This window comes from Acipenser ruthenus, chromosome 27 (genome assembly GCF_902713425.1).
Source record: "Acipenser ruthenus chromosome 27, fAciRut3.2 maternal haplotype, whole genome shotgun sequence".
Lineage (NCBI taxonomy): Eukaryota > Metazoa > Chordata > Actinopteri > Acipenseriformes > Acipenseridae > Acipenser > Acipenser ruthenus.
The window spans coordinates 1,817,316-1,844,653 of record NC_081215.1 but is presented as its reverse complement, the minus strand read 5'-3'; the positions used below and the strand labels follow the sequence as shown (position 1 = coordinate 1,844,653).

At 40.3% G+C, this 27,338-nt stretch overlaps 1 protein-coding gene across 5 annotated transcripts in view; it reads right to left on the bottom strand.

The window, feature by feature from the left end:
* The window catches only part of LOC131701884 (histone-lysine N-methyltransferase PRDM16-like), a 191,256-nt gene that overhangs the window by 107,688 nt on the left and 56,230 nt on the right, over window positions 1-27,338 (bottom strand). For all 5 annotated transcript variants that reach the window (XM_059002477.1, XM_059002481.1, XM_059002478.1 and 2 more), the window contains exon 2: window positions 21,301-21,650. In XM_059002477.1, coding sequence (XP_058858460.1) covers window positions 21,301-21,650 — 350 coding nt within the window. The remainder of the gene's footprint in view (window positions 1-21,300; window positions 21,651-27,338) is intronic.

Genomic DNA, 27,338 nt, shown 5'->3' with positions numbered 1-27,338 from the left:
CTCACTTTTTCATTTTTCTTCCCAAGGAAAATAATACAATTCTGGCCAAAATCCTACAGTCCAATGGGTAACGCTTTATAATTTGACATGAAAACCAGGCAAACTTTGCCGCTGAACTTCACCGTTGACAATATTTGGGTTGCTCGGGTTAAAGCTTTCTTTAGACTATGCTTAAACACTTACAGTGCATTCCATCTGCTTATTTCTCCCCTTTGGATGAGCAACATGCCGTATACAGACAGCAAGCTAAGGCTAACAAGTCCCTATACTCTGCAGTTTTCCACCCCCCAAAGAGAGATCATGCTCCGGTGCTGGCACTGCAGACAATGTACATCTTGTGTGAGTAATTTAGCATCCAGGACAGTCAATCTGGCTGCTGGGCCAACTGCCTCAACCCTCTTCTGAAGGCCGCCTCGCTCTCCAGGGCAGTGTGAAACATTTCCTTTCATGGCCCTGACACTTTGCAGATTGAGACGTCAAGCCTGTCCAACTGCAGCAAATTAGCAATTCTTCTTGTGCTAATTGGAAATAAAAATGTTTGCTGGGAGAATAACTGGTTAGGAATGCAGTTTGGAGTTCCTGTTACCAGTGTTTTATTGCATGATGTATGCCTATGGTTTCCCTGAAAATCAATGTTTTAGTGTGTGTACTTTTTGCACTGAATGTATTTTACAGAAATTGTAAACCTTTTTAGAGACAGCACATTCCACCATACTAGCTGTAGTTTCTCTAGACTGAAACATTTTTTATTCTGTATCCTGTTTTCACCTTTCCTTAGCTGTGGATTATTAAAAGAACATCATTTGTTACATTTCAACCTGTTATCCTTTAATCAAGGAGCATTAGATACATTAATAATTATATGCATCATAATGATACCGATTACAGGTCCATGTTGTACAATCTTCTGTATCTAACCAGAAGTCTTGTTTTCAAGGGAGGCAGTAAGTTAAATACTGCTACATACAGTCCTGTACAAACATCAACACAATGCATGCGCCTACATGCCTTTGCACACTGGGATGTACAACCCATCTTGTTCCTCAATGGTACCATACTGTCTACTAGAACTTTCATTGCCTTCAGTGGTGCAAAATGCTGTTGACCTGCAGAAAACATCTTTCTATTGTTGGGATTGAGCAATGGTGGGAAAGTGCAAGGCTCATTCATGAGTCTCAAAAAAACATTCTGCGCAACCTGCAGTCTTCAGTCTGTATTCTGTACAGCAATCCATCTACCGGCCAAACCACTGCAGCATTGCAACACAGTGTTAGTGACTTACTTTCTCTTTTCTCAATACATCCAAGTCATTTTCTTCCTCTCTGGCAGGGATCATTTTCTAAACTTTCTAAAAAAGAGACTTCTTTTTCCACCCTGGATAAAAGTACTGAAGAAGTGACAGGCATGCCTAATATCTCTTTCTGCCTATTTTCTTTGCTTGATGTCTTTATGTGAGTTTGAAACTCTGGGGCTGAATGAAAGGGGAATCTAGTGTGTGACCCCCACGAGAGAAGAAAGTATTAACGGAGAAATAAAGAGACAGAGGGAAACTCAGGCTCCCTGCAGAGACATAGGCATCTTCTTTGGCAGCCCACATCTTGGCTTCAGACGGCTTTTGTAAGAAGAAAAGAGGGTTCTTCTTCACTAGGGCACGGACAATAGCTGTTTTGTCAGTCGTGGACACTGGGAGAAAGAGAGGGTCCATCCTGGCTAGGGGTAGCCTTTGGGGCTTGCAGATGTTGAAATAAGGATGATTTATTACCAGAGTGTCCTTGGTGGCATTTGGCTACCTTCCCAGACACAGAGCATTAGTGGCAGATAGAAACAGGAGGAGGAGGAGGAGGAGGAGGTGGTGATTGCAGATCAGATTCCTCTTAATACCTTGTATGGGCATGAAGAAATCCTCTCTGACTGTCATGGTATTTTTGTTCCTTTCTCTGAGAAAATAAAAAACTTGAGGAGTTGAGAGAGTGTCTGGACGGCTGGGCTGAACCCTGTCAAGACTCAATTCAGCAAACTATCCCCTCCGAGGAATACGAAATAACAAATCATCAAATTAACATTCCCCTCTGGTATTCCTCTAAAGCACTGCTTGTTATAAATGATCTTTTTAAGCATCATACCTCTGGTCACCAGTGCCGGCCCCCTATTTGTATAAGCATGTAGGAGGATTGTTTTATTATTAATAAGATTTTTTTTTCTTCTGCAAAAATAGAACAAATCCCTCTAAATACTAAAACTATGTCCAGTAGCACTCATTCTAACCAGCCCTGCTGTATATTTAAACTATCTGCAGTTTACACTATGCAAGGTCTACGTAGAGTACAGTACCTGGGATTTTTTTTGTTTTTTTAAAAATATCCTCTTATAAAATCCTTGGCTTATTGGGTTGACTGATCACCTCATCTCACACCCAAGCAGCCCTACCTTCTGCCCTCTCCTTTCACTCCTGAAGAACTGAACTCAAATCCAGTTTAGATCACGATGACTAGGGCCTGGCTGCCTTTACTTTTGGGGTGGAAGTTCTTGACTGAAACACCGCCACACAATTAGGTAGCTGACCTTCAGGCGACCCAGATTGACAGAACAAAACCCACTGCATTGAACAGAAAGGGGTCCATCTGGGTCAGAGCTCTAAGAATTCTGAGAGCCAACAGGAAGCAACTGCACATAAAATCACCTAGCTTTTAATGATCATATTCAATATGTCACTTCTAGATCAGGCACGTGCAAAAAAACGAGATATTGTGCCGACCCTCCCCTTTAAGGTGTTAATATTCTATCTAGGTGCATGTAGTCCTTAAAGTCCAGAAAAAGTAGATAATGTTTTGTGTTCGTTTTACTTTAACATCAAAAAATGTAATATGCAATTCATTTGGAATACAGTTACTTTTAAAATTACAGAGCCTTCTTATGAAGACAAGGTACAGTTGTGTTGCCAGTACAGTGCAGCCTATTTGTTAAACAGCTTATTTGTTACGGCTCTTTAAAAAAAAAAAGGCACAGTGCTTTATCGTTTAAAGCATGCCTCACACAGTCCCGATAAGCGATCCTTGACTTTGCTAAACCTCACATCAGCACAAAATACCTCAGAAACATTTTCCATGACATGAGGAAATATATTTTCCCATGCCTCTGTGCAGCAGAAGTGGCACTACCCTGCCCAGAGTTACAGTAAAGGTTAATGACAGACAAGGGACAATGAGCTGCAGACAAAGACCTTCATACACTTCACTTTTCAATGGCTGTTTCATTTCTCTATGAATAATTTAAAATGATCATCCACCGAGTATTACTGAGAGTATTTCTGAGAGAGCAAAAAAAAAAAAAAAAAAAGACAAATGCCTCTTCTTTTTTTCTTCTTTTCGCGATTCTTTTCATTTTTTTGTCTCATCTCTTTCATGTTGTTGCATAGGCTGTTTTCTTGCCATGTGAATCAGTTTTGGTGAACAATGGGATATATGAGGGCTGAGGGGGCAGAGGAAGAATACTGCTCTTGTTGTGCTCCGGCCAGCTTGACGTTGATTAATGAGGGTGCGGACATGGGCAGAATGTAGAAGGGGAATTCCGGAAGGCCTCCGGGCACTTAGAGGAAGAGGGTACCAAGAGAGACCAGAAAGAAATAATACAGAAGGGCACTGCGTGGGGGCCAGAGGTGCTCAGATAGCAGGAGGAGAAGGGAGGGGGCAAGAGTGATAACATGCACAGACACATATTATTATGTCCTTACCACATTTTCATCACATGTTGGGATATTTGTTATCCTGGAGGTAGCATATGGAAATGATTGTATTATAAAACAGTTGGTGTGCGATATTAGCTAAACTTCAACCTTACTTTCTCAGTAGAATATCAAATAATAATATAGACATAATAATACATAACCCATCTATCTATCTATCTATATATTACAGCAGCATGTCATGAAAGTCATAATAATCATATACCAAATGCGTTGTGCCGTTTTGCCTTCTGAACCTTATATTGTTTTACTTCTCTCAAGCACGTTGCTGTTTTTTATGCGACTGAACAGGACATTTTAAAAGAGAAATTTGCGACAGTACTTGGAGGTACACAGGGACAGACGGTAAGCAGTGTGTGGGCTGTGAAATCACGGGCTGTTGGTTACATCTTTCAAACAGAAGAGCAATATCAACCACAGCCTTTTAACTAGGGTAGCTGTACATTATAAGGATCATAGAGATTCTTCACTGTTAAAAAGGTGAGTAGCTTAGGCACCTGACCCCAGACACTTACAGCAGGCCGCTTGAGCCACGGTCTCAGCAGTCCCAGCAGCCTCTCATGGCTCTTCAGACGTTCCTCTTGGACTAACGCCCTCCCTCACCTGTAACTCCAGCACGGCAGGCTTGAGCCAAAACAAACTTAACTAGAGCAGGGTGGTGGAAAAATGGGAGGGGGGTTTAGAGTAAAGAAAGAAAGAAAGAATAAAGCTTCCGTCTAATTTGCTCTTTTCTGCACCACAGCAAACCTGGCCCATTTCCCAGCATATCACTCCACCATTGAATAAGGTCAATTGGTTAGCAGCACTTCTGTAGTGCTGATGGTTTTTCATAGAGAGGTAAATGGAGTGAAAATTAGCCGGAGCTGTCAGAAGCCTTTGCCTTTTCTATCTAGCCCCCCCCCAACCTCACCCCAAAACCAAATTTAAGAATACAAAAAGAAAAAAAATCAGCTGTACTACAGGCAATGAACTAGAAATAAACAAAAGCACCATAGTTGAAATCTGCAGCAGGGAGCTGCTTACAGTACTACTAAAATCACTGGCCATTGTCCTACTGGTGAATTCATGAAGTCAGTAGCCAGTCAAGTTGCTGAAGAACTCAATCTAAGCTCCCCGATCACTCAATGCATTTTCTACACCAAGTCATTGCCCCAGAAGGGAAGTGATGTGGCAACCTTGGATTGGAGGAGAAACGGTTGCACTCGTTAACTAAGGGGACGTAGCAAGGTGATCTGTTCCTTTGTTTATGGTTAAGCTGAGTGTTTTGTTTGTTTCGTCGTGTCTAAAAATCTACTTGTTTGTTATCATTTGACGGCTAACACGATCCAGAGCTGTCACTTAAGGCCAGCACTAAACCCGGACAACACTGCACCATTGTACACGGATAAATTGTATTACGCCATAGGCACTATAGCACTCACTCTGGACTTGTGAACGTGTGTGTCTTTGTGTGTGTTCTGCTGTGTTTATTATTTACGAACTGTGTCTTATTATTTCGGGACTGCAACCCGTTGTTTTGGAACAGTGCAGTACACATTGCTGTGTATTGCCTGGGATTATTCTTTGTGGTCACCAGACTAGGATTATAAAAATAAAACCGTGAACTTTGTTGTCTGTCTTTTGTTTCATATTCACATCACCACTACACCTGCACATTGCAAACCACTTTGCGACAACCCTACAGCTAAAAAAAAAAATACTTTTACGGATTACAAACAGTAAACAAAATGGGGTGTCGACGAAGCACAAGGATCCTGGAGTGCAGAGAAGGGAAGAGCATAGGGAACAACCATCAAAAGTACTGTCAGTATAAAACTGAACAGGATTAGCAGGATGCATGTTTTGTTTTCTTCCTTTATTTCTTTCGCTCCTCCCTGGCCTCATTCTGACCCTTGCACATCCACTCCCATTGTCTCACCACTCATCTATAGGTAGGCACCTCACAATAAAAATCCAGCCACTTCATAACAGAGGACAATGGCCACATTTCCTCCCAATTTACTTCAGAGAAAGGGAGGCTTGTAGTCCTTTCATAACCCCTTGAATGGGGCTGCCTAACAGGCTCAAAAGTGGCCTAACCTTCATTTCCCCTTCACTTCTTTGGCCCTATTTAGGTACTCCTGACTTTGGCTAATTCAGGAACAATGCAAGCCAGTCCTGCTCAGCTCCTGGCTCTTTGCAACACTGTTTGGGGGGTGCGTCTGCGGCCTGTCCCCCCCCCCCCCCTCCCCTCCCAAACACACTGGTACTCTACTCTCTAATTAGTCTGCTGCTGGTCCCAGCCGGATGTCCGTCTTCATTTTTATCTCTGGTCACTTTTCTACTTTCATTTTTTTTCATGACCTCTTCTCTTTTCCTCTATCCCCACAGAATTCATATTTAAAGCATTTCAGGGTCACTCATATGTATTTTTAATTTTCTTTTTACAAAAGGGCTATTAATTTTTTCAGCATGCAGGATTTGAAATGATCAGTATTGTATCTAGAAAGTGTGGCAAGCTTTCTTTCAAACATTCATACCTTCAACTGCTGGGGCTTTGGTAATGAATACAGGATAGAGCTATAATACATTAAACGGGTCCTGTGATGGTAACAGCTTTTAAGTGGATATGACAAGTCTAAAATCTCTCCCACTTTGTTTACTTGAACGTAGAGATCCGCTTTCCCTGCGCCATTCGGCTTCCGTGCTCCATTTACACAAACTGGATAATGTGTCAGGAAGGAATAAAGGAAGGGTTTATCTGGGAATGAGATGGATGGACCTGGGGGGGGGGGGGGGGGGGGTTGTTCATGAATGTCTCTCTTGAAAACCGAACTGCAAAACATAAGTAAGAGCAAAGTGCCTTTTTATCTGGCAATGTAGTGAAAAAAAAAAGTGAAACAATTGTTCAACCCAAGACAAAAAAAAATAAAGGTTTGACAGTTCTTGTTTTCACTACATATGCATAGCTCACAGAAAGCTATGAATCATACAGTTGCACCATATCAAAGTGGGGCTTTAGCAATTACAATAGGAACAATATTTCAATCTATAGAGGATACAGTCCTATATAATGCAAGAGTATACAACAGGATGTAAAGTGGCAGGATTTCAATATCTTTTTTTAAAAGGGAAAGTTCTAGCGTTTCTTACACCCAACTTGTGTAATCATTTTAAAAGAAAATATTGACAAACACAACCACCTGACTATAAGGCTAACTGTACAGGGCACTGGATAAAAAGCTTGCCTGAGGAAGTCTTGAGGCCCTGCTGTATTGCAATGAAGTACCGCACCCTCTTTCCTTGCCCTTGAGCGACTCCAGTGTTACTTGGTGATCGCAACAATAAGTGCCCAGTTTACGGAGGTTGACTTCCTGATTCAGTCTCTGAGAAAGTCAATACAACTCTCTGTGTACAATTTGTTTTGATTCTTCTCACTAACGCCAATTGACAGTTCATTCATCAGAGCAGGAAAAAGGTCAGCCCCAAGAAGTGAAAACGCAGTTTCACGTGTGTGTGTGTGTGTGTGCGTGTGTGTGTGTCCGTGTTCTTGAACAGAAACATATTGGAAAGTGATAAGCACTGATACACTGTAGTGTTTTGAAAAAAATTAAAGTAAAATATAAAAGGAATAGCTTTTCCCTCTTCATAATCAACGGAGTGTTTCTCTGATTGTCTATAAGAAAACTGAAACGAGAAATACAAAGCTTGCATCTTCTATCAATTGCCTCCTGAAACCTCTCTTACATGCGTAAATTGATTACTTATTTGTCACACTAACAGATAGACAACTGCAAATTGAATTACGGAAATGCTTACTTTAGAAGAGTGCAATTAATTGCAGATAATGAAAGTCACGTGTGCAAAACGACTTATTGTTTTCTCTTATTGTGTGTATGTGTGCATGTACATGGATGTACAGTATCTACCTTCATCCATACTAAATCTCACATATAACATAAGCCTATATTATTATTTCATGCTCATTACCCTAGATTCAGACATGCAAGATATACATTACAAAACAGGTTGGTGCCTAACAGTTCAAGTGAGATTGGCATTCAGTGGGGTCCTGAACCAAGTTTAACAGTGGCACAAGGTGGGCAAGTGTAGGGTCAGGCAGTGAGTGAGTGGCCAAGCTTTTTTCAAACCATGATACCACACAGACCAAATCAGATCCCTTGGCTCTTGACCTTTTTTGCTTTATCTAAAGCCGTTTTGGCTGAGAAGTGTAGATATACTGTACATGCGTGTCTAAATTGCCACACTGGTTTCAGGCTATTTGCCTATGTCTGAAAGATAGCACCGGTTAGTCAATATAGAAAGGACCCACAGGAACCTGGTATTATAAAACATGTGATTTCTGTTTTGTACTGCCCAATTTTCCAATCCAACAATGACTGCAGAGGGCCAGATACAATGATCATTCTGCATGGAAGCTGTATTGTGGAGATCTAATTAAACCTATTGTTTGCTTGACCCTACGATGTGCTAGTAAACTTCACGATATTTAAATCCAAAGTGGTTCACATGCAGAATCTTTGCTTTTGTATTTTTAATGCAGTTGTAATTCACTGCAAAACAATGCTAAGAACTAGGGTCTTGGTAAAGATAGCAGCAACAATCAACATTTAAATGTCTGAGGAGTGAAAGCCATGTTCCTAGTCTCCTCCCAACTGGGGGGGGGCAAACAATTTGATCAAGCATAAATGAGGAGGGCTTTTTTTTATATATATATGTGACACTCCATCTCCCAAATCCTCTCTCTGAACCATCATGCAAACATTTTTTTTTTTTTTTTTTTTTTAATAATAAAGCTGTTTGGTTGTCAGGTCTTTTCAGGCACAGACTCGGAGCCATGTGAAAAGTTAATCCCCCTGTGTTCCTCCCAGACTCTCATCTCCCTGGGAACCCCAGCAATCGGGCAGACTCAAGGGCGAGCTGACAAGCCTGGAGTGGGGGTCTTCACTCGCGGCCACTTGAGCTGCCGCATTCCCAACCCGCTCCTGTCCTCTCCACTGGATTGTCATGAAGAGATTGACAGACAGTGGGATTTTGGATTTCCATTTTTAAGTGCTCATCAAGCTGAAGGATGACAGAGTGCAACACAGAAGTTTCAATGCGTTTCTGCTACTTCTGAGCCCCGCCACCCCCCTCTCAAAAGAAGCAGCCCCCCCCCCCCCAACACTTGCCTGTCAATGCACCTGAATCTGTTACGTGATAAACATGCATGATTAGACAAGCTTTTTTTTATAAATGTGCAAACCTAAGGCTCTATTCATTTATTGCACATAGTGGCGGTGGATAAATAACTTTTTGCTGGGCAGTTTTACCTGTTCCTGCTTTAACCCACTAAGTACCTAATCCATTTTTCTTTGTATGTAATCTGATACATTTAGACTTAACAAAATTAGAGCCAGTTATCGTAAGAATATATAGTTGAAAAGAAAATTTAAATAACAGGTAGATGCCAATACAAAGTAGCCTGTCCTCAAATGTGGACAATGGCACTTAGGGTTAAAAGAAAGACCCTACATGTATATTTTTAAAATGATCGCTGTGGTATTTATATCTGCAGCGGATTCCTCCTCCCCCATCAAATATCACTATTAAGTACAGTATTGTAATTATTTTGAATTCTTGTCCAGCATTACTGAAATACAGCAATCTTGTTTTTCCACAGGAGAGTTCTGCTTGTATATAGTTTTACAGCCAGGACGGGACTGACTAACAAGAGGGTCAAGTAGCTTCCTAAAAAGGTCAGTGAGTCAACAGCTTACACCACAACCTCCTGGCTTACACATTTTTTGTAGAGGTTCCTTTCTTTCACAAAAAAAAGTCCCAAATTGTACTTGTACACTTTCGGCAGTTTCAAAACCCTGTAATACAAAACAGCCAGATCTTGTAGGTACAGTATATAACTTGGATTTCCAGGTTGCTAGTATTATAGATAGATAGATAGATAGATAGATAGATAGATAGATAGATAGATAGATAGATAGATAGAGATACTGTAACAGGTGTGGAACTGGTGGACAGTGTATATACCTCTACTTGTCTGTCAGTTTCATGGTCCATCACGGAAATACAGTGTGATAATTCAGTTTTATGCTTAACTGCTATCTCCGTTTCCAATAAGTGTCAGTTGAAAAACAGGAGGGACCAGTTAGTCATCTTAATCCCTCTCTCCCGTCCCTCTCTTGCTCACTCACCCTCTTCGTAATGTTCTTTCAGACCTCTGCTGTGCGGCTAGGCCGAAAACCAAGCCTGATAAATTAGTTTGGAGGGAAGCAAGTGAGATTTTGGTTGTAAAGGTCAGTCAGACTTTGTTCCGAGTGAGGGTTTATCTCAACCACAGCTGCGCTGGACAATAGTCCAGGTCTAACCGACAGAAACCCAAGCTGTGCTTGCTAAATTACTGCACTGATAAGGTAAAATTAGCTTTACTGTGATCCAAACAGCAGGGAGGAGGAGGAGGAGGAGGAGGAGGACTTCCTTTTTTGGCTGGAGACTCACTCTTTTTGGTTGAAATATGCAACCTGTTATTTTATAGCCACCCATTCAAATCCAGTTTTAGCCAACACCAGTACATTTTAATGGGATTATCAACAATCTCCCTCCAAATACTGTACACTAAAGTAGGTAGTGATTTTCAAAAATTATTAAATTATAAAGCTGGAACGGTTTCATTGGAGAAATGAGAAATTTTATACATGTGGTTCTGCATTACTACTACTAATAATAATAATAACAATAATCTAAAAAACCAAATGCTTCTTAATCTGTTGATTTTGTCAACTACAGTTATACAAAAAATAAAGTATTTATTTAAAAAAAAAAAAAGAAAAAGTGCAATTCGGCAGGAAGCCAAACATTTATAAAACATGTTTGTTGGCAATTGTTAAAAAGAAAAAGCTGTACATTTGACATTTCTGTGTCCAGCTCATATGCCCAGTTCATGTCTATGTTTATTTCTAGATTTTTTTCTATTTACGTAAGACAACCATACATAAAAGGCTAAATAAAAGTCACCAAAGTAATTCACGTCAAAATGCTTTCAGCTTTCAGTTTAAGCTTTTCATACAAATCATAACAAGGTTTGTTTTAGCTTGACGGAATGCAGAACGGTTTGTATTTGACGCTTACATGGGAGCAACCTTTTAGAGATTATCTATTGTGTGAAATTTTCACTGAAGACAGACAAATCTAATCAAACTGCCTTAACTAATGGAAAATACAAAATAGTGGTTTACCACCCTGTATAGGGATAGGGATAGGGATAGGGCTGAGGAGGACATTCATTTTAAAATGATTATATTATTCAGAACTTTTGAATTTCCACCACGTAACCATCAATCTTGGTTTCAGCAGTCATTAAATTATAGTCTAATCCAGGAAGACTAACTATTTGATGAAACTAGTTGGCTTGTTAATAAACAGCGAACTGGAGTGTGCTGCGTGGGTAGTGCAAGTATTTAAGTTAACCGTTGAGCCACCCTGATGGCTAACTATTCAAAAGATGAGATGCTCAAAAAATCAGAAAAGTTAAGCTGGTAGGAAGCTGTTTTGGTTTTTACTTTTTCAGGCAAGCAAACGTTTCTTCTGCCGTGTTCTAGGTCTAACTTCCTTATGCTGTGTAGATCTCAAAACACTCAATCAAATTGACTGCAGGAATACTACGTGCAAAAGAAAGGTCTTCTTAAGCCATATAGGAGCTTGAACGGTTTCCGAGCAAAAAAGGCGTACAATTCACTTCCCTTACTTTGAGGACTTCATCTCTTTAATAGGCCCCCTAAATCTGAACTAATGAGAACGCTGAACAAAAAGAAAAAAAGCCAAACCAAAAAGGCAGACATTTCTTAAGCCCTACACGTCTCGCGCTTCAGCCCGTGCTGCAGGTGGCGTCGACTTTTTGCAAAGGAAGGTCATGAGTCTGTAGCCCCAGCTCAGCCTCTTTCCTTGGGCTCTAAAGTCGCCCGAGTGATCCATCATGTTTGAGGCTCACGGATGGCAGGGCAGGGCTTGGGAGCGGGGGAGGGGGTGGGGTCGGGCACTACTCGGTTAATGGTGTGAATAGATGCCACCCGCTACGGGGAGGGCAGAATCAGAAGCCAGCTGACTTTGCATCATTGTTGAGCTGCGGGTCCAGGTGCAGGCACTGGGGTGGGGGGGAGGTTCAACAGAAGCTCCTCTAGCCTCGGATTTTCCCTGCTGTTCCTTGCTTCCCAAGGCTTGGCTCTGCACAGATGCAGTGGACGTGCAGCGTTCACCTTGGAGCTATTAGGTTATTGCCCAGCCTTGGCACACTACAGATGCCAGCCTGTATCTGTTTGGTGTAACGTGTAAGGTTAAACTTATAAGACACATCAGTGAACTATCAGCACAGTGGTGTATGTACCAGCCAACTGTCTACTTGACTTTGTGACCCTGTGAAGTTGTTAATCTTTTTGGTGTAAATGTGTGTAACACTGGCAATGCCATCCTTCTGTATTCCATGGGTGCACAAAGAGATTATGTTGTCTCTTTCTATTGCCTAAATTGCAGGAAAACCAAATGCAGCATTACTTAAAATGCTACTGTTTTTTTGGGGCACACAGGTACCTACAAACTTCATCAATGAATAGAGTCAGCACTTAAATAAAAAAATAATGATGCTGGAGTCACTGTTCTAGTCACTAGTGATCTATTTTGCATCATTTGTAAGATAAAAGCAAGAGACAGCCAGTGAAGCAATATTGATTAAAAAGCTGAAGGTTATCAATAGTGATAGCTCATTGAGCCAAAGGCTTAAAACAGGTTAACTGCTTACCATTGAGGCCACTATCCTATAGAGAAACTCTACATGCAGCTGTTTCTCTAGACATGACACAGTTAATGACGCCTGATTCCGTGTAAACCGATCACTTGGCATTTCTTACAAAATCTAAACTTCTTTTGGGCAAGGAAGAAATGCCCAGAAGGGTTTGTCTTAAAACAACTCATCATTTGTTACGTGATCCGAAACAGCTGCAGGCTTGACAGAATTGTAGAGATCAATGGTTTTGAACAGGGGTCCGGGGGTCTCTACCACTGAGCCAAAAAAAGTTCCCTCCACTAGTCTGAGCCAGTGTATATAACCTTTTGGTTACCCCATAGTTATTTCTGTATCAATCATTTAAAAAACAAAAAATGATGGCATACCAGTGGTATTTCACCACAGACCAGCTTTGATGTCAAAAACAGTTTACCAATCAGCAGACTGCAAATACATCAGCTTGCTATAAACTACTACAGTACCACTGCTCCCTTTACATAACTGTGCAGATTCTTTAATCTCAGTTACATGCTACAAGTTTTCTAACAAATTCACTAAGACCCTGAATTGCCCCCCCAAGCCCCCAAGCTCCCCCACGTCCCACACTGACTGCAAAACTTTCTGATATCTGCATCTGAACTTATCATGCCTTATCCTTTTGTCTTTTTTTCCTCTCTTCTTTTTATTGCAACACAGCCCTATCTGCCTGTTTTACAGTTTTGCCGCGATGTTTATCATAGCAAAAGGATTAATGGAAGAGACACTGCATTGTGCAATGAGCCAGTGGAGCCGCGCTGAACTGTGTTAAAGTTGATTTTGCTCCGAGGAGGATGACTGCTGTTTAATTCCTGCCGTCTCTTCATTGCTCACCCTTTCGATCAATGTACACACATTAAAAGAGCCAGGATAACCAGCCAGCAAGCTGGAATTCAATTAAACTAACCAGAGCCCACTCAGCGCAGTGTCGATTGGACCATGGTTATCTCTTTACTTTAAAACGCAGAGAGCTTTGAAGAGCAGGAAGCACAGAAACAAAACTCACAATTCAACCAGATGGATATTTTGTCAAGGTGAATGAGTTCTGAAGTGGATACAGAGCTAAAAGCAGCAGGCTTGTGTAGTACTAAAAGAACAACCAAGCAACGCAAGCAGGATATATATATATATATATATATATATATATATATATATATATATATATATATATATATAGTCTGATCAAAATATACAATACAAAATTAGAACACTAAAACAACACACAGACACTGATAGCGGTTTATAAATAACTCTAAAGCATTTTAAGTACACACAATTATTGAAATTATTCTAAATATAATTGTAGGGCTTTCTGTACATTTGATAACTATGGGGTAACTACCAAAACTTTGTAATTAGTATCTTACCATGTTTTGTGTAAATTTACTGAAATGTGGGTACTATAACTAGGTGAGCTAATGAACCTTTTCATTAACTTCTTAGCATTGCTTCGGCCTTTCCACTGGTTTTCTGTGAGCAGGTGGGGAGACTGCCCTGTCATGCAATAGTTAGACTCTTTTATACTTTCTCTCCGACACAGACCCACTCACACACACCCACCCACTCGCACACACCCACCCACCCAGCACACCAACCCCCTCCCCCGCACACATTCCTCACCCACCACCACAACCCCCCACCCCCCCAACCCACACACACCCCCATCCCCCACCCCCACCCCCTCCAAACCAACACCCCCCCATTCCCACCCCCCCAACCCACACACCCCCATCCCCATCCCCACCGCCACCCACCCAACCCACACACCACCACCCCCACCTCCCCCCAACCCCCCCAACCCACACACCCCCACCCCCCCAACCCACACACCCCCATCCCCATCCCCACTCCCACCCCCACATCCCCACCAACACCAACACCCACCCACCCACACACACGTTGTCATGCATAGCCATCACTTAATTAGCAGGATAAACAACACTATGACAAATGTCATTATTTACTCAGCCAATGAGCAATATCATTGTATTCCCAACCCCAGGGGCAGGAAAAGCACAAACATGCTGTTGATTTATTTGGCACCCCATGACTGATGCTTTCTATTTCAAATGGCAAGAGGAAGATTAGACTGAGGGTGGGTGGTAGAAGGGTACCATGCCTCAGTTGTTGAACTAAATATTTTTTTTTTATATGCCACACAAAATGTTTTATGTGCCCTATCAAGTCGGATGCTGAATATAACTTATAAATCTTTTTTTTTTCTGAAGAAGAATAAAGGGTGCCAATGTAGATGTAATGCATGGAATATTGGGTTTCTTCAATAAGAAATGTCTAAGATTTTTCGCTTTGTGAGATCACGCTTACTTTGCGAGACATATTCTTTTAATCAGAGGTTAACCCTTTATATTCTACCACTCCTTATGCAGACCATTTTCTCTAATGGCAATGCTGTGCCTATTGACTGTCATAATCATTAGATACAGGCGGCTGCAAGTGCCCACAAAAAGGATGAATAATATGATTTAATAAATATACTGGATATATAATTTGTATTAACTGGAAGTGGCTTGTTTGGACAGTCACGGATGACTGAGAATCTGGGATAATTTAATCTCAGTGGTGGCCTGTGATGAAGAGAATGTTCCTCTCATTTTCAGTTAAATACACAAGCGTTTAATTTAATAACTGATCGAGGTATTTAAATGATATCCACCCAGGAATTAATTCTGATGTTTTACAAGTATGCTGGTGAGTACTCGCGTCTCCCCTCTCTAATTTAATGGCTGTTTTTATGGTAAGCAAATATGACTGTTGAACAGTGAAGAAAATATATTTACCATAAATAGCTCTTAAAACATAAGCAACCAAGGACATATGTTTAATATTAGGTGTAATCTGTTCCACTAGAGCACCCTGGAAGCAGAGAAAATTGGATTAAATTGGCTAATAGCATGTTCTAAACTTAAATAAAACAAAAGTAAATGGAAGAAATTATAGCCCAGGACTAAAGTGAAAGTATTATACCGGAATTTTGTTGGTAAGATTTTAATAAAACGCTGTGGCAAAGTTCATAACCAAATTAAACATTAGGTTTGGAAACCCTCTTTTTTCTAAAGCAGTCAAAAAAAAAAAAAAAAAAAAAAAAGTAAAAAATTGTAAATATTCTCAGAAATCTTTTCCATTAATGGGTAGATGGAACTGAGCTGAACAGCATGATATATGGCAGATCAAAGCGTGCACTGTATTCTGCCGGTGGCATTCAATAACATTTTTCAAGGTCAATTATTCACAGGGCCGATGACAGTAAACCCATCAAACTGCTGTTTAATGATTAGCTCCACATATTGTATCACCTTTAAATCTCTCTACATATTGTTTGCTTTTGTTTTGTTGCTGTTATATTTACAGTAGTAATAATATCAAATGACAACACTCATTTTTAAGCTGGTAACAGATTTTTGGAAAAGACGACAAAACTCTTTTGGTTTCTAAAAGAAATAATGCCCATTGTATTGGCCACTTCCCTTCAGAGCGGGGCACTGTTCCTGCAGTCAATAATGGAGAAAGTCATTTCTGCAGTCTTGAAAATGACAATTTAAACCGTGTATTGAGAAGAACTTCCTAATATGCTATCACTGGTTCATGAAGGCAAGACACAGGTTACAAGGGCATCGCCTACTGGTCCTCTCAAAGGAAATATTACCAATCTTTTGTTCCAATACTAAGCTGAATTGTTAATGTATTAAGATGTATGACAGAAAACTTACTAAGAAACTGTTACAAACAAAGGACACTTCCTCATTAAATAAAGCTTTTTTTTTTTATCACCACGCACACAAGCCTGTACCTACCGCGAGATAACCAGATTAAAAGGAAAACAGACGAGACAAGTTGTGAACTGCACCCATTAAGTGGTGTCTTGGCACATGTTCCGTGGCTAAGTGATGTGACACAAAAGGGGGGTAAACAGAGGAGGTGAAACGCCAGGTAAAGATAGATAGTGTCAGGGCGGAGTCCATGTTTGAGGACGTCAGTTGAGAGGACAAACAAAGCAGCAGCGCTGGTATGAAAAGTAGCTGTCAGGCAGGGACCCGGGGACAAAGGAATGCTGCAGAAATATGAGGAGCACCATGGAGAGAGAAATCTCTGTCACGTAGACTGAAAGACATTACTAAAATAGTATAAATCACAAAGGACGGTAAATAACAGAAACTGAGCCTACCAGCCTTTTGATCAGATGAGTAATGCAGAAAAGAAAAGTAAATAGAAAATTTGTGTCGGAGCAAAGTCATTTCAAGGTGACACCTCCTTACCCACTGGATAAGCGATTGTGGGTAAGCAGGATTGAGCGCTTCATTAAAATAACAATTTTATCGTTTCAGCTGAATCCTGACGTGTCTTGTCATCACCTGATTACTGGAATTTGTAGAGCGCTAGTCATACTTTTACCTCCGCATACAATGCAGTTATTCAAAATAATTTCAACTTAAAATTCTTCAAAAGAATTATACACGCGTGCAGTAGAAGGTGTGAAACGCATTGATCTGCACCGCAATTACAGCGTTCAACCACCGTGTGGCATCATATGTTAGTATTTAAAAATCTTCAAGTAAATCACAAACATTATGCTGACCACCAAGTCCCACTCTGTGCAATGTAAAAATGTTATGCATATACTGAATGCAAACTGCATTTTATCAGATAATAACTAAGTGCTGGAGCTCGATCTTGGAAACCCTACCTACTTGAGCCTCAGTATTGAATTTCCATTCAGTCCTCAGGGAACAAAGCGTCAGATTTGTTTCCCTTAGTTTTTAACACATATCACATCAAGGCAAACAAAAATTAGATATCAGATCACAAGCAGTGTTCCACTCTGCAGCATCCAGCGTATTGGACAGTGTGGTAGCTGAGCGATCAATTGGTAGTGCTGAATCAATGGCAAGCATGTGACCTCACAAGAGTTTTAATTGTTCAGACGCTCCGTGGGATCAATATATTCCTCCTCTTGTTATCAAACCAGGACTTTGCCCTTCGCTGGAATCCTTTTCAGGAACACCACCTGCTTTCATTATATCACATTTCACCGAACAGTCAGTTTGGAGATATGACCACAGGACAGTTCATTGTATCCTACCATCCGAATCAGAACTAAAGGCCACTTATCTGTATTGATCAGGTGAGGCAACGATTGTCCATTTGTGGCTGCCCACACCTTTGCTTTATACAGTACACATTCTGACTGGAGTTATATGAATCACGCTCCTCTTCGGTGACACTCATCAAATCACAATCTGAAAGTAAAGATGCTTTGCTGATTAAAAAGCATTTCAAGTGAAACTGATAATCTTTTCATAGCTCTCTCAGGCAAGCGAATCAGGTGTGAGTGGACTCATTTAGCTCCATTAATCTTTATAAAAGGAACACCCAGTTAATATTTAACAGCCACTTAAGAGTCACTTCATTACTCAGCAGTACAGTTGACGACCCCACAGCCATTGAATAAGAAGATAATAAGTGTGTTTGTCCAATCCTGGCTTGTTGAAATAGCTTCTGTGTCTTAAGCTGTGGAATCTTGGGAGGTACCTCTGCTAGCTTGGCCTATTGGTGTAGCTGCTCCTTTGGTCAATGCGTTTGCCTAGGAGACAAGATATCGTCGGTTCTTTCTTATACTATGCAATCTTCCCCACTAAGTCAATACAACTGAACAACACCGACTTAAACGATCTGACTTTCAGTCCTGAGATATTGTGTCAGACTGAGTGTTGGTTTTGCATTATTCCACATGTGATCTTAATGGATTGAAACACTTGGCTAGTGTACTTAATAACTAGCATAAGGAGAAAAAAAACCTTGTCAAAGCTTGGACCGTACAGCTAAGCAATATAATCCAGATCTCTTAAGCACTCTCGATTTGTTTATATCTATGTTTCGTAAGATTAATGTGTAATAATTAAAGACGCATTGAAAACATATCATGTCTTCGGTGTTCCCCAGAGCACTAACTATTATAGCACAGGGGTAGAGTCGGCCCCAGATGGGGATCTAACCCACAAACTCTCAATTCAAGGGCTACCGAGGTGACAGCATTTACTTCATACGGTTGTAAAGAGCTTTTGTACGTTCTTGATCAAGCCAATGCGTTATCCATATGGATCACACCTCTTATAATGGTACATCATTCGTTCAAGTCCCTGAGCTGACACGGGGGTTACGGAATGATCTTCGCTGAGCACCAGGAAGGGGGGGTTTAAAGTGGCGCCCTGATTGAAATAGGCTGCTGGGATGTGAATGTTACATTATGTTATGATAAAGGGAGCGTAATGGGTTTTAAATAGATGATTTGAGTTGTATTGCATTCACGGCAGAGCAGGGTGTAAGATGGTGAATGGATGTGGCCTCCAGCTAAGCATCTCCTAGATTGAGCTGTCCGTCTCGCTGAAATGAATCTAACTTAACACCTTCCGCTTGCCGCTGCCTTGGGGCAGACAAAAGCCTGCTTCCCCTACCTGATTCCTCATTAGAAAAAAAAAGACTGGTTACTGGCCTTGGCTGATGATTCCAGGTTTGAATTATAAGTAGCGTTGCTAATGTGGAGGAAAATCGGTAAGTCATTTGGTGATTTAACTTGGGAAATATACACACCATACTGCACACGGACTCATTAGATTACTACAGACAGATGGACTTGTACAGGTAGTACAGATGGCACTGTACTACCTGTTCAATGGGCCATGGTAAGAGATGGTCTTGAGGTGGTCTTAAGGGCTTTCTTTTTCTGGTATCTTTGCCACCAGGCAATACAATTGAATCCAAATTACAGTATTTACAAAAATCTATGTTCAAAGCCGACCCTTTACAGTTCACTGCAGTTGTGGATTGCTGTGCGATTCTGGGTGAACGTGTCTGGAAATCATTCACATTGAGGCATACGAAAGACTGAACAAATGGGGCTATTATTTTCAAAGATTAAGACTTCAGTTGTTGATGATAATGGCACTCTACTGTTTTCTTAATCCATGACAGCTTGCAGTAATACCGCATATTTGACTTGATATTTTTTTAGACATGCTTCATTTCAGATCTGTCTATTTGAACACCAGAGGCAGTAAGGTGACGTATTCCCTGTTTTTATTTTCCTAGGGGAACCCAGTGATATCTATTGATGGTCAGATATTTGGACTATTCTTGATAAGACTGCGGGCCCTAAAGGCTTACTGAAAACAGTAGACAGGATGTTTCTGCACCAGCCGGAGTTCTTCTGGCAGGTCTCTGTATTGAATCTCACACTACTCCAACTTATCATGGTCCTAAACCAAGCTTTTAAGAACTAGGCACTCAAGCAAGAGGGCCTAATCTAATTACAGCCACTGCCCTTAGAAACGGTTACCATGGTATTTTTGCATGCGTTTCCCATGGTTACACTATTTATTTACCATAGCTTACCCTGGTTTACAACTATGATTTGCCATACCTTACTATTCTTAAAAATGCTTCACCATGCTTTCACTGTGCTTTATTACACTTTGCTATGCTTTTACTAGGGTACATTTTTAAAGATGTGTTTAGGTGATTAATATAATGTATTGATGGTGTTCCGTCCTCACAAAACACAGAATTGCGTGCTACAGTAAGCACATGTAGTAAAAATCAGTAAATGTATAATGACTGTGTAACTATGTACCTGTATTTTGAAAATGTATTTGACATTCTGTGGTAAAGAGTTGTCAGGATTATAAGCCGCCTTGCTTCCTATTTGTGGTGGGCCCCATTAGCTGCAGTTCTAACAGTATTGTTGGAGCAAAGCCCCAAGTGTTTTGAAAGTCTAGTCATAATATGAACTTCACAAAGGAAATTTCTCCTTGGCATGGAACCAAACAGCAGACTACTAATTTTACTGTGTTTCCCCCGAAACAGTTATGAACTGGAGCTCTGAGCTGAAAGGGCTGGAAATCGTCCACTTTACACAATATTCAGCATCACTAAAGTGTGTTTTACAGCACAATCCAAATACATTTAAGCACGGCATTCCGAGACTAGGGCTGTTAGCAGATATACAGCAGTGTGCAAATGTATTAGAACAGCTCAAGATTGGTCATTTATTTCCTTTATATACCTACCTGCATGAAAACCTCACGGTGTGAGAATTTCAATTTGCCGTCAGCAAATCAGTGACATGGAAACAATAGGCACTCACATGTGAAAATGTTAAACCACATTGTGCTTTAATTAGGCATCTTAAACAACTTCTAAAAAGTCTCCTGCATTTTACCATTTGTGGCTACGTGTTCTTTTTCTCTTACCACTTTAAATGAATTGCATGTGTGGCCTACTAAAATCATCAATTAAATTAAACAAATCACTAATTTGCCTATTTTGACACATTTCAAGATTTTCAGTTCCAGTGGTTTGATTTCATATGCACAACAAATCAAAACAATAGACGCAATGGAGGGATCTAATAAACATGCACACTACTGTATAGGCACACTGAGTCATTCAAATGGAAATCTGAATGCACCTAATCTGAACCAAATTGACCTATAATCCTAGTCCACTAGTCTGAATTAAACTATAATACTGGAGAAAGTGGTTTAGTAAAGTTTATAGATCCTCGATTTGAATCTGTGCATCCAAACGTCAGAGGACAGCATCAGAGAGCAGCATGCTATATCAATGGAAAGCATATTTTATTGTACTGTATTCTGTATGGGGAATTCTTTCTTTTTGGTCATTCTTGGTATGTGGCCACTGTTGTCGATCCACAGACACATACAAAATCACTTACCTCCCATCCAAAACTAGGGTCTTTCACTGTAGTATTCTGCATTCCAGTGTAAGGTCCAAATCTTTCCCCCAGTTCGATCCTATTTTTGACCCATATCCCTAAACCCGCTCCAGGGATGGTTGACTCTCGGAGTTCCAGGTCTGCGGGAATGGGAATGTCATCAGTAATGTAGACAGGAGCCTCGTAAGGCGAGCCCTCCTTGGGAGTGAAGTCCTCGCTGTTGGGGAGGGGAGAAGGGGGTCCCACCGGGATGGGTGACATGATGCCGTCCTCAGTCTCCTCCTCTGCACTCTCTCCAGCCAGGTGGTCCAGGTCTGTCTCATACATGTTATCTACCGCCTCGCTGTCACCTAGCAGAGAGACAGAGAGAGAGAGAGAGAGAGAGAGAGGCAGAAACACATGTTAATAAAGAAACATTTTCATAAAACACACAAAATAGCAGCAAAATCACTGTATATTTCTTCTTCATTTCCAGAGTGAATAAGCCTTACTCTGTGCCTCCACTATAGCCCCTCACACGATGGTTTAGTGGCAATATGAAATGCCCTTTTCACTGGGATGCAGATCTAGCTCTATGCATCGGAGCTAGACCCTTCCGAGATAAATGCCATGTAAATGGAGACATGCTGCAAAACTGTAGGCACTGAAACTGCAATATTGTTTTGATGGACTGATCCAGGTTTTCTGTGGTTATTAATTGTCACCCCTATTCTTTCCATGATCTCTGCCCATGGTTGGTCCATGGTTCAAGGGAAATTACATTAATCCCCCTCTTTACTATCTGAAAGGTCCACTCAAGGTCCACAGGCATCAGCTGGAAAGGTCTCCTGATGACCTCAGTCACAGACAATGTGGGGTCTAATCATGCACGACGGTGTTGCTCTAAGATCTGGGCTCACCTGATAGATCTACTAATCAATCAATCATTTTCCTTTTTGATTGCTTAATGCAACACAGCATAAAAGCCGTTCCGTATAAATGTATCACTGGACACATCCCATATATGATTAATGGCAAAACAAAGATTTTTTTCGTGATCATGGGTTTGCCAGAGGGTTACAATGGTGTGCTCTTATATATTAATAAATCATATATGTCATAGATCAAAGTCTCTTTGATCAGCTTTTAATGTTTTAAGAATGGCATGATTGGATGACAATGGCTAAACAGAGGCTTGTAAAACAAGATATACTTGTAAAACATCTATACATCTTACATAGACCTTGTCACTTCCTCAACAGTCAATGGACTAATTTCTCAAACGCACGGAATAAAGTTACCAAACCAGAAATAAATAATTCAGACTTTTTGATTTGAGAGTCTTAAGTTGTCTCTTAATCATTTTAGAATTATAATTTATGTTTTCTTTCCTTTCCTCTCTCTGGGGTAAAGAAGAAGATGTATTTTATTGGTAAAGAAACATAGTGGAAAAAGAAACAGGTAATATCCTGTGCCAGGATCTATCATTATTTACCACATGGCAAGTATATTATTTGTTTATTTAGCAGACGCCTTTATCCAAGGCGATTTACAGAGACTAGGGTGTGTGAACTATGCATCAGCTACAGAGTCACTTACAACAACATCTCACCCGAAAGACAGAGCACAAGGAAGTTAAGTGACTTGCTCAGGTTCACACCATGAGTCAGTGGCTGAGCCAGGATTTGAACCGGGGACCTTTTGGTTACAATCCCTTTTCTTAAATAAATACGTTATTTGATAAACAAGAGTGCTCTGGCATGAAAACACACCTACCTGTTTGGCAAGTTTTTAACAAAGACTACTTCTAGAAAGAGCCCTCATTTTTGACAAACCCACAAAATAATTTCTTTTAGGGCTGACTAGACAGCCTCAGTGTCAGTAAACAGACAGACTCAGTGTAATTTGTAAACGTACCACTGTAGTTTGCTATCCAAACACAGGGCATGCAATCAGAGCTAACTAGGCCGCAATTACTGCAGGAGTGTTTCCAATCACCCTGCCACAGCAACCTGTCAGCCAAGGACAGGAGATTTTATGACTTGGAAATGTTTTCTCTCAAAACTGAAGCTTATTTATTTGTAAGCAGAACTTGGAATATCCTTTAACTGTCATCGTTATTTTGTAAATTACTGGTCGACGTCTAAAAACGGAATATACAACGGGCCTGGTTTAAATAGATTAGTTTAAACGGTGATTGCAAATTTTCTTTTCAGCCTTCATTACTTGATTTTTTTGGTTTTCAGTGTTATTGTATGGATTTTTCCCCGCAAAAGTCAATTCATTGATTTGTCTTTTGAATGGTTATGTTGTTGCAGTAAAGGTAGTTTTAGTGCAACTGACAAAGTTACAGTGTTCAGTTTAGCTTATTTTAAAAATTATAACGGTAATTCTTAAAAATGCTCTGCATCCATTTGACTTCAAGTTAAAGACTCGGTTATATATCAGTAAATAGCTCATATCTTTCATCACCAATCAGGATATTCCATTAGCGGAACGCTGGACCACAGATAGAATCTTTAGAAGTTAAAGAACATTCAGCTGCATTTTAAAAGAGGTCTACCACCATATGGCCATGCCGTGTATATCAGGGCTCTGTTACTTGTTCTGAACCATACTGGGCAAATGGACGGTAGCCACCAAGAGTTTACATTACCCATTTTTGAAAAAACAAACCGTGACCCTAATTGGAAACCAGTTTGGCGATTGAACATCTGGGGTATCAGTAACTGTTTCCCATTAGAGGATTCATTAAACCAGTTGCCCTGTTCTACTGGAAGCTGTTGGACGCTTGACAGGCTAATCCTTCTATCTGCTACAGAGCTAAGGATCGGAAAATCCACTAAATCTGGTTTGACTTTAAAGTCGGTGCCCTAAAGTAAAAACACCCAGATCAATATGTTCAGATCAAGTAATAAAACACTGTATAATTGCTACCATAAATTCAATGAACAGAACATCATTTCATTTAAAGAAAAGACTTCTGCTGCTAATATGGGCCAGTAAGAGAAAAAAGCAGGCTATGAAACACACAAGTTAGCTAATAATTGTTTTCTATTCTCCCGTGATACTTTCCCACGTAGGGATTGTATTGAAAGTGGTTCTACAAGTTCTAAAACATCCTGTTCTTACATTTTACAGCTCAGACAGATTTTTTTATATTTTGTTTCCTGAACGAAATAAAAAAAAAAAAAAACAACCAAAATAATTAGGGGGCCTGCAAAAAAAGGAAAGAAAAATATTACATCGTATACTGGGAGAAATGTTTTGGCCCGTTAAAAGAAATGTCTGAGAATGGGAATGATGTTGGATGTCTCCCTGAAGGGTATGTAACTGACAGAAAAGCGCCTTCCTTTCCAAAAAAACAAAAACTTTCTTCAGGAGCTATTTTTCCTGATTACATCAGAGGTCGATCATTAATTCTCACCTTGGGGGTCCCCCTCTTCTCTCAGCAACCTACAATGAGACGGTTGTTCAGCTTTGTTATTGCAGTGGAAACTACTGTGCAGTTAGTGCCGGGATGGGGAGGCATGACATTTATTTGATAAATCTGTTCCTTAAAACAGTTCTACTGTTATTGCTAGCCATGCTCGAACAACAAAGAGACATTGCATCCACACAGGATTTCTTTTTAAAAGGTGCCTTTCTGTGCTGGTTTTACCCAAGCCAAAGGCCAAGAGTTGTCTCAACAAAAACGGTCCTTTTTAAGATGTCTTAGATACAGCCTTGTGTTGGTGAAATGAATGTTTTAAATCTCAAGGTCATGACTTTTCAAAAGAACACCACCTACAGTATTTATAAAAGTAATATAACTAACAATAATGAATTTTAGATGCTCTGAACGGGTCATCTTTTTAGACCCTTCAATGAGTCTTAACTAACTACAAATGTCTTAAAGCTGAAATATGTCTTAATCATATAACCCCAAACAAATAAATTACTATTTATTTCACAGAAATGTTTGCAAGTGGGAACATAAGAGTCCCTCTTCTTTGTGCAAGTGTTGTATGAAATGTAAAATAAATATTTGACTTTAAAGGCTGATTACGCATTTTTCTTTTTTTTTTTGCACACCATAGGACATTAAAAAGGACTTAGAACAAGTCTTTAAACGTTTCTAAATAAAGCAATTTCTGAAAAGTTTGAAACCTTTTAAAATGGGGCGACGGTTTAGCAGATCTGTCCAAAAGGGTTTGCCAGGTTTGCCAGCAACTAGAGAGACTGAACCTATAAAATATGTGAAACCTGCTAGGGTGTTCAAAACGCCCTGTGCCAACTAACACAGTGCTCATAATAATCAGAAAATGTGGTTTCACTTATGCAAATTATTAGTATCTTTACAGACCTCCATTCGTACCCGTTAACCTTTTAATCACACCTTTGATGATTCATCTTAACAAAAGCCGTTATCTGGGCTGCAGAAAACAAAAAAGGCCAGTGTGCTTTTCCATGGTGGTAGATCGTTAAGAGTGATGTAAAAAGAACTAGAAAATGCTACAGTATCATACAGGGCCGATGCATAGGGGGTATTGTAGAGTGTGGTTAATATTACTACCATTCATAACTGAAACACGCTATAGAATTTAAGAATACTAAAAGTAAATGTAATGACAAACGTTTCGACTAACAATCTTTCACAATGTCTTCAATGCTGCAGCGAGTTTTGAATCGCATATTACTAGCCGTTCCTAGCTTTAACCACAGTTATTATTATTTATTTCTTAGCAGACGCCCTTATCCAGGGCGACTTACAATTGTTACAAGACATCACATTATTTTTTACATACAATTACCCATTTATACAGTTGGGTTTTTACTGGAGCAATCTAGGTAAAGTACCTTGCTCAAGGGTACAGCAGCAGTGTCCCCTACCAGGGATTGAACCCACGACCCTCCGGTCAAGAGTTCAAAGCCCTAACCACTACTCCACACTGCTGCCCTACAGTTAGGGCTGTAAGAACTCCAGCCATGCAGCTTACTGTATTGGCAAGCTGTGTTTATGAATGTGGCGCGATAACACCATAAGGTACCTCTGTAGCACAACCATGCACAGTAAATGAAATAACTGAAATGACAAACTGGGCACCGATCTCTTTATTGAGGTTTTACAAGGCAGTGTTCTGTTTCTCTGCAGATTTCTGCCAACGTGTCGACTTTCCAACCTTAAAAAGGACTTTAAACACAATGGAAAGAGTATAAATGTATTTGAATCTGCAGAGTAGATATTTCCATTGCCCACCCTGTGGGTACAGTTTGTGGTGGCTGGGACGGATGCCCTTGGGTTACAAGGTCATTTAAACAGCATGGGTGCACGTACATAGGATATAATAGGCTTGTGCCGACATACCAAGAATTGAAATACAGGCACATGTGAATCTTTTTGAGAGTGACGCTCGTATTCTAACACGCAGACTCCATGGCGCACTGTCTGTCAGTCTCGGAGCAGGCTAACCATTCTTACACTGAAAAGCTTTCCTGTGTGCTTTATTTCATCTACATTTCCCTCAGTTTTGTAGGTGTTTAATATCTTTAAAGTGTTCTGATTAATTCTCTATTGCTGTTTCTACTGACTATATGTATCATGATTACTAACTATTTCAGCTAAACCGCTTCTGAAATGACTCCCCAAGACCGATAGCGGGGAAGCACATCAGTGTTGCACAGGCTTCAGTGCACAATGCTTCAAATACGGACCGTGTGACATTAAAACACTTCCCTGTGTCATTTTCACACAGGCCTGAGGAGTCTTTTCAAAAACAATATTGGCTGAAATAGTTTAGCAATAACGATCCAAGCAGACAAATAAAGGAAATGTATGGAAAATAGAACACGAGATCCCTTTTAATTAGAAGTTTAGCCCGGCCTCATGCAGTTGGTGCTGAAAGGCAATATCACTTCCCTGGGCTGCTGCTGTCAGCCAGTCTCATTGTCATTCCACTCAGCACAACTCCCCAGGGTGCTGTGTAGGCCCTGCATAGACATTTATTAACACAGCAGATTAATAGCACTGGGTAAAGACATTTTCACAAACATGATAAATATTAATAATAATCAATAGC